General features: G+C 31.0%; 1 protein-coding gene and 1 pseudogene across 1 annotated transcript; one reads left to right on the top strand and one right to left on the bottom strand.

The window, feature by feature from the left end:
- The first annotated feature begins 403 nt into the window (after positions 1 to 403).
- LOC130956940 (triphosphate tunnel metalloenzyme 3-like) lies at positions 404 to 2451 on the top strand (annotated as a pseudogene).
- A 626-nt stretch (positions 2452 to 3077) lies between these two features.
- LOC130956939 (uncharacterized) lies at positions 3078 to 4735 on the bottom strand. The gene is made up of 2 exons (XM_057883867.1): positions 4489 to 4735; positions 3078 to 3874 (listed from the first exon to the last, which is right to left on the bottom strand). Exons 1-2 carry the CDS (start codon positions 4733 to 4735, stop codon positions 3078 to 3080), a joined length of 1044 nt encoding a protein of 347 aa, XP_057739850.1.
- Between the last annotated feature and the right edge of the window lie 10846 nt (positions 4736 to 15581).

The following is a 15581-nucleotide window of genomic DNA, read 5'->3' as shown; positions in this document are numbered from 1 at the left end:
TTGAATTGATAATCTCTAAAAGGAGGAAAAGAAGAAGGAAAGAAGAAAAACCTACATAAAGAGGAGGAGAAGAAGAAGGAGGAGGAGAAGAAAGGAAAAGGAAGAACCTGCGCAAATTTGGTAGAAGAAGAAGAAGAAGAAATACGAGGACGAGGAGAAGGAGAAAGAAATGAAGAATGAGAAAGAGAAGAGCGCGTAATTTGAAAAGTTGTTACAACAACTTGGATAGATTTGGATAAGAATTTTGCTTAGATGTAGAGTTTTATTCAAAACTTTATTCAATTCAACAATGAAGAATAAGTTGTTACAAAGCCTATGACATACTCGCCGCATCGCATCGGCCTTTCTCCTTAGATTCTCCTCCTTCCTCACTCTCTACTCCCTCTCAGAGCTCCATTCTCCAATGGAAGTTGAAGTAAAGTTTTGCCTGCCAACACCGACTCGCACCAAAAAATCATTGCCTTGCTCGCACCCTTCCATGTTGCAACCTACCGCCAGCGCAACCTCTTCTTTGACGGTGCCGATTTGGATCTCTTGTCAAAGCGTGCAGTACTCCGTGAGGATTAGTGCATTGGTTCACTGAAGGCGAAGCCTGTTTTGTTTGACAACGTGAGTGATGAGTCCAAATTTGACGATAAATTTTGATATAAATTGGATGGATTTCATCACATAAACTCACACTTAATCCCTAAAATAGCATACTTTTGTGATTTCTCCCTAAATTGAACCTAAATGTAAAAATATGTAGTTTTGTGCTTAAATTGATCATTTAATTCCACTTTTATGCCATTTGATGCCATGACGTGTTTTGTTAAGTGATTTCAGCTCAATTTGGCAAGAATGGCTAAGTAAAAGTGGAAGGAAGCATGCAAAAATGGAGAACACATGAAGAAAACAAAGGAGAAGCACACAGCCAAGTGTGTGTACTCACAACCTTCTGTGTGTATGCACAAGTCTCTATGTGTGATTTCATTAATGAAGCACGTGACTCGCAATTTTTTGGGCTCTTTGGCCCAATTTTGGAAGTGCTGAAGCCATTTTGGAGTGCTATATGAAGGAAATTTCATTCCATATCAAAGCATTAGCTTAGAGAGCTCACTTTTAGGATAAAAAGCATAATTTAGGAGTAGGAGTAGTGTAGTGTAGAAAATTCTCTCTTAGGGTTTATTTAAGTTTCATTGTAGCATTTTTAGTTTAAGCTTTGATCTTGAAGTTTGCTCATCTCTTTTGTAAGTACTCTTTAATTTCTTCTTTAATTACATTACTTTGTTACATTTTCTTATGGTTCAAGTTACTTTGTTAATATATGCAATTTTGGTTTCTTGGATCTTTTGTTTATGAATTTGATGCTTTATGATTTCTCTATGCTTGATTGAGTTTCTATTGTTGATATTGTGAATAGTTTGGTGATAGTTTTCATTTTCCTTTGCTATTTCCTATGTTTTGGTTTTATGCCCACTAAGTGTTTGTGAAAATGCCACTTGAAAATTTTGAGTAGATTTTCACACATTGACTTGGGAAATGAGTTCCTAGGATATTACAGTCATAATGTCTGACATTTAGTGGTAATTCTTGGGTAGTTAGTTGACTCTTGTTCCATTGATGCTAGCTTTTTACTAAGAAATTAGTAAGTTAGCTAGGACTTATGGATTAAGGTCAATTATGCTTGCTTGACTTACTCCTCGATGTTAGGGTTTGACGAAGTGAGATTGACTCATCATAGTTGCCATAGTTGTGGTTATGACTATGATAGAATTCCTTAATTCTCATTCCCAAGTCAAGGCTCTTTTATGCGTTTATAGCATTTTCACTAGTTTTGACCTTACTTCCTTTTTACTCGCATTAATTTCAATTTTGATCTCTTCTTAGTTTTTTTATCTCGTAGTTATTTTAATTTTCATTTTATATTTCAAAACCCCCTTTATTTCACAACCAAGAATGTGCACCTAATTTGCGTTGTCCGAAGAAAGACGACCCGGGATTTAAAACTCTTGGTTTTTATTGGTTTGTGTTGTGACAAATAAAATTAAACTTTGATTGAGAGTTAGTTGTTGATTTGGACTATACTTGCAACGAAATTCTATTTTGTGAAATTCTAAACCAACATTAATTCTCATATCAGCGAGCCACATGGAGGAAGACGAAGAAGATTTGAACCCTAGGGTTGGTCTTGATTATGTCACAGAGCCTGGGAAGCTTGGGCAAGTGAAATCTAGGGTTTTGGAGAGGGTGAGGAATAAGTTTGGGGTAAAGGGGGGAAAATGAATTCATGGGTTTCGAAAACATTAGAAGTGTTTATGAGTGGAAAGGTTTGAAATTAGATGTGGATGAGATCAGACAAGCTTTGAATTTAGGACTCTTTACAAGATTGAATATGAGAGTGTTGATCTTGAAGAGGCTAAGCGGGTATTGAAGGAGTTCTTGAAGTTGTATTGCATTATTAGAACATAATGTACATAGTTTGTTTAAAGTTACATACATACATAATACACTCCTCAACAATTTTGCATATCTTGCTTCTTTGTTTTACATAGCTTAATCTCATTTCAAATCAGCTTGTAGTCGAAGTCAGATAGAGTTTTTACTTTTTAGTCACACCCACAGTTTTGAATAACATTACTAACACTATTTGCCACTTACGAAAGCTCACCGTAAGGTAGGATCACACGTAGGGTTTAGAGTTTGGTTAGAAATGTCAGATAAAAATAAACATTAAAGATTACAACTCTTGTTTAAATTATTTGTGATCGATTTTGTTAATGCCTTAATCTTTTTAGTAAAAAATGACTATTTACTATTTTTATTTTATATTATTTTTATACTATCAAACTAGTGTATGAACCCATGCTCAACACGGAAAAATTTATAAAAGTAAAAAATATTTTTATATGTTTGAATATTAAAAAAAAACACACACACAAACAATAATTATTATTTTAAAAAAATTATAAAATTATTATTAAAATCAACGTTTAACTTGAAAATAATGAATAATCATCATTTTACACTTTTTTAAAGTAAAATAATTATACATCGATTTTCAATACAGAATTTAAAATAAAATTTAAATATTTACATTAGAATCCTATTTTTTCAAAGACTTCTCTATAAATATCATTGAAGGTTGAATTTGCAGACATTCCTACGTAATTTATAAGTAAAACTTTTAAACCTCTCTTGCTCTTAACTCTTGAAAGTGTCACATATAGTTGGCCATGTGTAAAAACTGGTTTGGGCAAGTACAATTTAATATGGGATAAAGTTTGTCCCTGAGACTTATTAATTGTCATGACAAATGATACTATTATGGGAAACTGTCTTCGTTGAAATCTAACTAGGACGATTTCATTTGTTGGTACCATATTCATTCTTGGAATCAAAACAATATGACCAACATTGTTACCCGTTAAGACTTCACATTCTATGACATGATTTCCAATCTTCTTAACTTGTAGCCTTGTACCATTACAAAGACCACTGGATTGGTCAATATTCCTTAGTAACATCACCGGAACACCAACCTTGAGTATTAATTTATGTGGAGGCAAACCAGAGCAATTTATGCTATTTAGTAATTTAGGACCATAGAGATCTAGTTGACTCTTCGTATTCCCTTCATCCATACAAATTGAATCCGAACTAAGATATAATTTTTTCCCTCCAGGAATGATAGCCATCAGATAGTTGTTGACCTCTTCAACAATGTCCAATGTGGGAGCCAGTATAGTTCTTGCTTTGAAAAAATCCTTTGAAGACATGTTTTCCAAAATATTTGGATAAGAAAAATGAACCAACTCATTAAATACTTGGTCTGAAGAAGAAATAACAATATCTTCTGGAAGATATATCTCAGATTCACCATCCATATTGTCACCTATTAGACCATCACCAATTTTCAATAACCACTCTCCAAATTCCTTTGTCTAATCTTGATATGAAGCAGTTGTCCCTACAAAGAGTCTCATATTTTTCGTTAGTTTAAGCACTTGACAAAACTTCCAAAGGTAAATCAAATTCATAGTTGAATGAACGATATCTTGTCTCGATTCTCGTAGAATGAGAGGAAGGATTTGTCTAAAGTATCCACCTAGTACAACCACTTTTTCTCCAAAGGGAAAATCTTTGTTATATGTTGGAGAAAAACTCATGATATTACCCAAGCATTTATCAAGTGCTTCATAGCAGTACTTACTAAATATTAGAGCCTCATCCTAAATTATAAGTTTGGCTTTCAACAACAGCATTGCTTGAGGGGAACTATGTTTGATGTTACATACAGAATTCTCAGTTATATTCAGCAGTATTTTGAACCTTGAGTGTGTCATTCTTCCATTGGGAAGAAGTAAAGATGCAATACCACTTGGAGCAACATTTATCACAATATCACCCCTTGAGTGAATCTCAGCGGATATAAAGTTCCAGAGAAATGTTTTTTCAATACCCCCATGACCATATACAAAGAAAAACCCCCTTCATCATAATACACACCTGTAATAATTTTATCGAACGCATATTTCTGATCAGGTGTTGCGATGGCTAATATGTCTGAGGCATTTTTCTTTAACTCATCCCTGTTAAAGTTTAGCTCTTCCCTGATAACCCTTTCGATTAACAAAGAACTATCAACTTCAGTTGCTAAAGGCATAGGAGGATAGTCTTTCAAGATTTTACCGTAGGAATGTAAGATCTTGTCTATATCCATTAAGTATAACTGCTTAATCTGATCATCTAACATGGTTAACTCTGCATATTATACGATACTATAAAATTCAATCAAACTAAAAATGATCAATAATAAAGGACTTTTATAATTGCAATAATAAAAACTCACCCCTCATGTTCATCACGATTCTTTGTCAATACAAAATATCATCTGAGAGTTCATGCCAACATCTATCCCAAACATATTTTGGTCTTGAGATATTGTTGGATGTTAATATAATGACAAACAACTTCCTAACATATGATCCTGAGGCCCATGAGCATGCTTCCTTAATTGCATCCACGAATTCTCTGTCATCTTACAAGAGTCAAAGAGCAAAGCATGCATCTCTATAAGTAGCATGAATTATTCCTCCTACTGTTCTTATATCTCAAAAATTCATACATCCTCTTTGAGTATTCAAGAGAACTCGTTGGTAATGTTCTTCGGTATTTGCTGCAAAAAACTTGGTTAAAATCCCACTTTTAAGTTGCTAAATGGATTAGGCTACACGATTTCAATTATTATGTAGCTACACATGCGTAAAAAATTATTTTTTCTAAAAAATAGAGAACAATTCTAAAATTGTATAATCTATAGAGCATTAGATAATAACTATTGAAAGTTATTTGAACATTTATTTTCTAGTGTAGGTAAATCGAATAAAATTGATGTGGGGTACATGCTGTTAAGATTTTTAATTTAAATCATCAAATAAATAAGATCAAAATTGAATATAAACTTGTAATTACGTGCAGGTACATAAATCAACCTTCCAATTGCAAAATCTTGCTTTCGAGGAAACCACTTTTAAGCATCGTCCTTCCAAACAAACTTGGTTGGAAACTCAGCATAAGTCAGACTTTGAGTATAGGGATATGACCTGTTCACCGCCATCCATCCCAAAAATATGGACTTATGAGATACTTCTCTTTCGATGATATCATTCATATTAGAAGTTTCACTATAAACCACATGTTGCTCATCCTCCAACAAGAGTGAAAGTCTAGTCACAAATGATTCTTTCTCCTAGATTTTGTATCCAAATAAATGCCAGACTGCCTCGCATGCCGAAATGTACCTACAATCATTGTAATTTATAATTTCATCAACAACTTGTGTGGCTTCTGACGAATTACCAGCGTTGTATAGGATAGCTGTTACGCGATCATTGTCCTTGTGTACATACTTAAACAGATACTTAATAGAACTTGTTTGGCATGTGTATTCCATATTTATGTGGCACCCGAACTTGAGCAATAATTTTGAATTATACGGAACAATGAACTTATTGTCTAGTACATATTCCTTTTTCTTCACTGTTCGATCGTTATCATTATGCCTATATTTGGAAAATCTGGCTTCATCAATGAGTGTTCGCTTCTTAAACTCTTTCGGACAAAATTTTGAACATGATCCATTCTTCATGCAAGGTGAATTCTTGTTGTACGGACCACATGGACCATGTGCCATGTAATTTTGAACAACTCCATGTAGATTTGGCCTTTCATTTTCAACAGGAATCTCGGCTGTTATATGTTTGTCTATGTCATCTGGTGTTTGTGGCTTGAACTCGTTACTCATGAATAAAAGGATATGTGCATGCGGAAGCCCTCTCTTTTGAAACTCTACAGTGCAAAAATCTGAAAATTAAAAAAGACAAATGAGTAAAATATTAAACCATAAGATTTTAATAAGGTGTTGCATAAACACAGACTTATCCCAAAATTTTTTCAAAGATTATTCTCTCTTTTAGGTCATCAATCAAACCATCAAGCCTGATCTTGAAAACTCGACACAATATATCAGGGCGGTCTTCTGCTTTCAATCCGATGGGAGTCACTTCTCTTTTTATCTCATCCTATTCAGGGTTACAGGTCATAGTGATAAAATAGCTAGGATATCCTGTATATCTAAAAATTGCAAATGCATCTTTGCAATTATTCATCATATACCTAGGTCCACAGGTAAAAGTATTAGAAAGAATGATTCTTTTGCCAAGTCTTGCAACATCTATATCCCCATTTATAAGACTTTCGTGCAAACATTTGTATTTATGAACCCTCAACTATGATTGTTTTCACCTAAAGAATTTTAACCTCTCTGATTCCACCATTGTGTAGGCATCTACTAGAAACTGTTGAAATAATCTCTTTTATCTCAAAATTAACGAAGATTCCCCTGTTCTTTTCTGTAGTCGAAAAGCAAAGAATTATTGCAAAGTGATTGTTTTATTTTTCTTTGTAGGCCTACCGGAAATATAATCTGATGTTGTAATACCCAAACAAAATCCATCCTCCCCATATGGAAACAATAATGGATATTGCAAGGCTAAATAAGATGGATGAAAAACATCAACCCGTTGGAACTTTCTAGTTTGACTCTCTATAATAATATCTCTATCTTTACTTAGTTGTTCGACATCGCCAACAATCAATGCAGCCACTTTAGATGCAGATGGAAAGTCGTATGTCCTGCCATCTGTAATCCTTTTACTAATCAACTTAAATTTTATGTTTGTGTAATTTTTCTGTTGGTATCTATCTCTTGCATAGCAAAAATTCTTTACTAAACTATTATATTTGTCTAGTATATTTTTTAATATTGCCACAATTTTCCTATCTCGCTCATTTATAGCTTCATTAGAACTGCACAAAAAAATACAATAAAATTTATGTTATTCTCTCTCATAGATAAAAAATAACTAAAATCTTTAACTGGTTACATGAAAATTATTGAAGTGTGCCTATCCGATTATCAATTTCATTTTCTATGTCATAGATATATAGTTGGGCAAATATTGGTCGCAGACTATCCAGAGGAAGTAGGCTACCAATGCTATGGTAGATTTGGATCCATTAAAGTGAGTAAATTGCGAAAGTGATCAATTGAAGAGTTAATCACAATTGATTTTGCCACTTTCATGAAATGTGTGTCCTACTATATTAATTTAAGAATGATTAACTCCTCACTTTACTACTTTACCAACTTTTTCACTTTAGAAGATCTTGATCCAAAAAAGAGAAAAAGTTCACGAACTACCATCTCAAATAAATAAGATACAAAATATTTAATAATTAACTAAATTATAGAGAAATAAGAGATAATTTGACTACTTATTATGAGACTACGGGATCCCTTCATAAAATTCACCATAAATAATGAAACTTGTCTAACAGTACGTTATTATGATGACAATCATGCATGAGCATTAAGTGTTATGTAGAAGAGGGTTAAAATTAATGAAGAATCAAATTTTCCTTTAATAGATGTTAGGAATAGTATTTGTCCTCCTTTATCCCTATCCAAATTTTCACTACTGCCACAATCCCAATATTTGTTGTCATCTCTCCTTCACCATCAAGTCAAGCTCTCCTTTATATCTTTCAACTTCTCTGGAGAGTTGTTACTCGTTAACAAATATGGTTAATTTTTTTAATTGATTAAATTTTTTTGGTTTTTAAATGAATAGTCCCAAAAAAAAAAACAAGGACTCCTGAAGTTAAAATTACGACAATTAAAAAAATGAGGATCATACAAGTGTAGGATCATGAGGAACAAAGATGTTTCTAACCAATCCTAACCTTTTTTGAGAGACAAATTGATCCTAACTAATATTAATCCTCCACTAACCTAATACTTAATCTTATTATCATCGAAATAATGAGATAGCTAAACAAATTTCACTAACCATTCATGGTAAGTGTTTCTGAGGTGTCAAGTTGTCTCATGACAAACATAATCAAAATTCTATATAAACTTTAAATATAGATTAAGTGTATAAAAGTAGTGAAGCAATAATTTATGCATCAGACATTGTATATTTTATGAGCATTAATCATTTTATCAAGATTATCAGAAAATATAGATTAAGTGTATAAAAGTAGAAAAATAATTGTGTGTATGAATAAAATTAGAGGTACCTGCTCATCCATCAACACCATTTCAATGGAGCTAATGGATTTGGGGTCTTTGAATCTCGGTAGAAACCAAAATCTGATCACTCTAACATGAATCTTTCAACATTTTTTTGACGGTGCAATCATCTTCAACAAATTATATCGCCTAATCATTTTTTTCTTTGGTGACAAAAATAAGAGCAATTGACAAACGTATATTCTAGCAAGACACGCGTAATAAAATTGTAGAACCACACTTCTTAGGCTTTTATACATATAAAAAGAGATATATTTTTGGGTAAATCATTTTAAAATTGGAGTGCATACGAAATCATAGATACTCCATAATCCAAAAGAAAAAAATCTGTCTTGATGATTTAAAAAACAAAAAAAAATTTGAGTTGAAAATAAATCACTCATTCTATATCACAAGTATTGGCAAATCAAAACATACAGAATAAAAAGGATATGAAAATAAGATCTGAATACATGTCTTTCTTGCAGTAGCTCACCTTCATCAGTTACACGATCAGAAGCGTCCTGGTGCAACGCCGATCTGAAAGACGACGGTATCAGTAAAAGTCCACTTTTGCCGATCAGCTATCTTCCTTCTCTGATCACACTAGCATCTCCGATCGTCCTCGACTTCCTCGTCGGCATAATTCCGTCGCCATAGGAGCAACCAATCTTCTCGTCTTCGCCGGTCTAAAGTCGCCGTTCTTCATTACTAACGTCTCTATTTGCTTGTTGTGAGAGAAAAGATCCAAACAGAAGATTTTGGATCAGCGGGTTAGAATTAATTATATGGAATACAGGTAAGTTTTTTCTCTGTCCAAGCTCACCATTAAATTCAAATCTTAGCCATCACCAATCATAAGAGTTGGTCATTTCAACCAATTTACTATAAAAATATGGATTATTTTAGTTTTTTAATTCTTTACTACATGACAAATAAAGAAAAGATAACTTATTTATATATAGAATATACTATTTTACTAAGAGTAATTGTTATAAGGGATAATTTTTTAATACTCTATAATAATATTAGAAAATTTATATAATATTTTGTTAGGACATATATAATATTTCGTTAATATATATAATATAAAGTGATAGGGCATTACTATTGAATAAAGTGATAGGACATTACTCCTTAATATATATAATATAAAGCTCCATTAGAGTGATTTATAAATTATTATTATTTCATATATAATATATAATTAAATTTAATAAATTTAATTAGAATAAAAAACAAATATTATTTATTTTATTTTAGATTTTATAAATAAAAACTAATTAACTAATATAATGAATTACAATTAACATAGTATAATTAATCAAGTAATATAAATTATAATAGATTATAATGATATTTAAATATCAAATCAAATCAATTAGTTGATATAATTAAGTCATTGTAATAAATTATATTAAATGAATTAAAATAATTAAATCGAAAAATACTCTCCGAAGTATGCCACGTCAACTCCATTATTAAATACAGAAACTTAATTTTTATATAATAGAATAAATAGATATAATTATTTACTTGCATTTAACGCTTATAAAAATTAAAAAGATATATTAAATAAATACAAATATAAAATTAATTGAATCTAACCTATTTATTCTGGTGGGTTAGCACACTTTTTTAAGAGGATTACAAAAATTGTCATTTTAATTTATTCATTTAACATACTTAAAACATAATTTATCAGGAGTTCAGAATCTATAATTTGATGTGTATTCGGTTTAATTTGATTTGGCTTATTATAAAATAATTTAAAATTTAAGTTAATTTAAAATATAAATAAATATATAAATAATTTTTTATAATTAAAAAATTATTAAAATTCTTAAATTTGGTATATTTTAAATACTTTAAAAATTTAAATATTATTATAAATATTAAATTAAGTATATTGCATATAAGTAATTTTTTAAATATTTTTATTTTTTCTTTCAATAAAAAATATATATTAGACCTTTAATTTTAACAGACTTAAGTTAGGAGTTATATATATATATATAAATCACAGGTCAAATTCGAACCAACTAATTATATGATAGTATCATCTGCTATTTTCACCTCTATAGGCTCTATTCATGTTTAACAGACCTATTTATTGATTTATTGTTATCATATTATGTGTGCCGAATAACAATGATCAAATAAATAATTGAGCTTTTTTTCATCCAAAATAAACATATATTTTTAATTTGTACATTCATTTTATTTAATGATGTAATAATATAAAATCATTTTAAATGGACACATTTAAGTTTAATTGTGCATGTATGATAATTGATATAATTAGAAAGATTTGACTTTCACAATTGTAAATTTGTAACGAAGTTCACCTTCTATCTCTTACAAACTTCATTTTTGTCATCCTTTTACCAAACATTAAGTTAAACAAGACTCCTCTCCAGAACCAAAAGTTGCAAGAGTTTACTCTTTACTGAGTATTGGGTCTTAAACTAAAATAAACTTATACATCAATTTTACAATGACAGGAGGAGTGTATATGACTAGAGTAAAATCGGATTTGTCCTAATTTAGATTCAATCTTAAATATATATGGATTTATTTTTAGACCCTATTTTGGTTTTAAAATTGATAAAACCTAAATATTTTCGGATCACAATTATATCCGATTCAAATCGAGTGAAAATCGGGCATTTAAAGTTTTAATAATAATTTATAAAAAAATTATTCATAAATTAGAAAAACTTATTTATGATGCACTTATTTATAAAGAAGAAATTTGTTACTGAAAGGTTGATATCCATATTTGAACTTGAATTTGTCTATAAATTCTAATTTGATACTTCTTTGATCTATTTTTTAATTCAACAAATGTAATTAAAAATAAAACAATAAACTCATAATTAATATAACATAATATTAAAATTAATTTAAAACATATATACTTTTTGTAATTCTCTTAGGATACACATGGGTCAAGTGAAGTCGAGTTCACTTTGACTCAGACTCAGCCCTAAATAATGACCGAATCTATTTTTGAGACCTGTATTCAGTCCTGGATCCGATGAAATCATATCAAACAAGTCTCTAAAATATTTGGATTTCGACCAAATCTTTAGACTGGATCGGACCATATACACTAAATAATGATAATAATAAATGTCAAAGGCAAGAATATAAATATTCACGGTAAAATAGAGTTGACAGTTATGAATAAAACCGTTATCCACTTGTCCGAGTTATGTCTTTGAAATCCCAATATACGCACGTCATACACGTTATTATTCTATGTAGTTTTCTTAAGAGATATTTTTTCCTTTGAAGACACTATCAAAATCGTCATACTCATACACATTATAAATGATTTCAAATATAGATAATATTTTAATAACGTGACAACGCATCGAAGATAATATTATAATCACAGAGTATGCTGAAACATCTTTCTAGTTCTAGCTAGCTAGGCTAGTTAGCTCAACTTAAACCTAACTTCATTTTAAAATAAGACAGACAAAAAGTAAGTTTAACCAAAAGCAGCTCAATACAAACACATATCGTCATATTCTTCCCTAAATCTGATTGCTATCCGAAAGTTTTTTAATCCTGTGTCACACCCACTTTAATTTGGCGATTCATCGTTCGTTACACTTACAAACCTTAATGGAATCAGCTTCAACAACCACACGCGACACATTTATTATTATGATTCTTTTCCCTAATTTTAATTTGATGAAAAGGTTTAGTGTGACTACTCATCAATTATTTTTCTCTTATATATAGCTTTAGTTAATTATTATTATTAGGATAATATACGTCGATACAGAAAATTAACTCCACTATAAGCAACTTGAACAACATTTTGAAAATTAAAATTTTGAACTAATAAAATTAGAATATTAAAAACATGTTATATAAACCTAACGCGAAACACCTTCCACGTATTATCCTTGCATAGCTGTTTCTTGAAGCTCTAGCAACCGTCGGGTCGTCACCTCATCTACCATTACTAATCGCATCATAGTGCCAGTTTCTTCTGCATCAAAACTTTTTCGTTGCACGCGTCGATCTCGACGTAACGTATCTTGCAACGAAATCGGACTGTCGACGTTGTGCTCCGGTTGACGCTAGTTCTGTCTATCAGAGCTCGCCACCGAGCATCCTATAGATGGTGTCACCATTCTTCCCGATCCGCTTCCAATTCTCTTCGCCGTGACGTACGACTATGCATGCAAGGTCTCGTAAAATCTCATCAGACCTTGAACCTGAGAAAATTTCTTTTTGTTTAACTTGGGATTTTTTTATGAATTTGGATTTTTTTTTATTACATTTGGAATGTTTTTTTTCTAAAATTTAAAATATTTTTTTATTAAACTAATTGTAAGATGTTTTTTTCTGTTTAACTTTGGATGTTTTTTTTAATTAAATTTGGAGTTTTTTTGTTAAACTTGTGATGTTTCTTATGTAAAATTTGGAATGTTTTGTTTTATTAAACTAATTAATTACGGGATGTTTAATTTGTTTCTGTTTAATTTGGGATGTTTATTTTATTAAATTTGAGATTTTTTGTTACACTTGAGATGTTTCTTTTATAAAATTTGAAATGTTTTTATTATTAAGTAGAGATGCTTCTTTTGTCAAAATTTGGATGTTTCTTTTTATTAAACTTGAGAATTTTGATGCAGGTCGGCTTCGCACGACACACAGTGGTATTGTGGTGGAGGATACGGTACAGCAACAGTGCGACGAATGGTTAAAGACGAGATATCGGCGACATAATGAGATGGGACTTCATGTTGACGAAGCGGTTACAAATTTAAAAGTTTATTTTTTAAGAGCGGTTACAAGTTTAAAATCTTATTTTTAAAAATTCAAAATTTAATTTTTTAATAATTTTAAAAATTTGTTCAAATTGGCTGGTACTTATTAGTTGGTCACCTTACGATATTGTAAAATAAATAGATATTAAAATTACGCAAATATCCTTAATAGAAGCGGTAAACAAATTTATATAAATTGAATAGAAAAACACGATTTACCCAAATACACATAAATCAAATTAATGTAATTCGATTTATTAACAAAGTAAAGCATTCAAATAAATTAAATTAGATCAATTTGATTTATTAATGCAGTTGAGAGATTGTATCTGAGCTAACTCCTTTGGTAAATTTAATTAGTCTAATTTAATTTACTATTATATGATAAATCGAATTACCTCAATTTATTGCAGTGAAAATAATTAATTTTTAATTTGTTGTTTTAAAATTATTTAAAAATATAAATATAATTAAATAATCTTATAAAATTATTTATATTATTAACATATTAAAATAAAATTTATATTTATAGTTGATGTATTATTTTATATTTTAGTAATAATTTTACTAAATATTATTTTTGCAGTTTATGCTCATTAAAACTAATTTTCGTTGTGTTACTAAAATAAATATAACGGTTATAACATTTAAAAAGTAACAATTCTACTAAATTTACCTAAGTTATTTATTTATGTAGGTTAATATTTTGTTTTTATAGTAGTAGTAAAGTTTTGTTATATTCAGTTATTCACAAAAAAAAATAGTCCCAAATTAATATCTTAAAATCATTTGGTCTTTAGAAATTGGGATGTAATTGAATTTATTCCTAAGTGAAATGTCTATAATAAGTAGTTCATGATGAGGAAAAGTATTATACTAGTTTAAAATAAGATTATACATTTAAATTTATCGGATATTTATAATAAAAAATAGTGTGATGGTTATCAGTGGTTAAGAGAAAGGGGGATTGAATCTTAGCTTCCTTTTTTGTTGTATAGTACTTTTATTTTCTCACAAAAACTTAGGAGATATTTTTATTTTTGTCTCGTATCGAGTTGAGAGATATTTTCTTTTTGTCTCATAAGTAAGAGAAACAGAATTAAAGTAGAGAATAAGAAATAACAACAGATGTATCCTGGTTCAGCTACTTAATGCAATGTAGCCTACATCCAGTCTCCATCACAACTATGATAGAATTTCACGATCTCTTTTTCAATATTACAAACACCAATTATTCCCTAGGATCTACCCAATCCTATCTGGGACAATCCAAATTCTAACCCAATCTGAATTTGACTATATCTCAATCTAGCTTTCAATAGCAAAGTGCTAACCCAACTTATAAGGGAATCCCCACAAGATCATGCCACAAAACAAAAAGATGTACAAAGAACCTCTGAGACATTTTATGGTTTTTTCTCATTGTTTAACTCACTGCCTTTTACGTCTCATTGGCTTTTTCTTATAAACCTCACCATGTTTGCCTTTTACAATGAGACTCAGACAGATCAAAATTGAGAAAAAGAAAATACAAAATAAACTACATGAAGGAGAAAAACTCTAATAGCTTGGGAAGCTATGAGAAAGAACTCTATGCTTTTTGTAAGGTCCCACATCGGTTGGGGAGGGGAACGAAGCATGCCTTATAAGTGTGTGGATACCTCTCCTGAGCATGACGCGTTTTGACGAGTGAGTGTAGGGGGGCTTTGGCTATCATCCCTGTCGTCAAAGGCAAAACCGTGAAGCCTTGTGTGCCAAAGCGGACAATATTGTGCTAGCGGGTGGTCTAGGCTGTTACAGATGGTATCAGAGCCGGAGCTCGGATCGATGTGCCAGCGAGGGCGTTGGGCTCCCTTAGGGGGGTAGATTGTAAGGTCCCACATAGGTTGGGGAGGGAAACGAAGCATGCCTTATAAGGGTGTGGATACCTCTCCCGAGCATGACGCATTTTGACGACTGAGTGTGGAGGGCTTTGGCTATCATCTCTATCGTTAAAGGCAAAATCGTGAGGCCTTGTGTGCCAAAGCGGACAATATCGTGTTAGCGGGTGGTCTAGGCTGTTACAGAATTGTAAGGTCCCACATAGGTTGGAGAGGGGAATGAAGCATGTCTTATAAGGGTGTGGATACCTCTCCCTAGCATGACACGTTTTGACGAGTGAGTGTAGGGGG

This window comes from Arachis stenosperma, chromosome 10, assembly GCF_014773155.1.
Source record: "Arachis stenosperma cultivar V10309 chromosome 10, arast.V10309.gnm1.PFL2, whole genome shotgun sequence".
In the NCBI taxonomy this organism is placed as follows: Eukaryota; Viridiplantae; Streptophyta; class Magnoliopsida; order Fabales; family Fabaceae; genus Arachis; species Arachis stenosperma.
The sequence above is the reverse complement of the archived record's forward strand: the minus strand, read 5'-3'. Positions and strand labels throughout refer to the sequence as shown.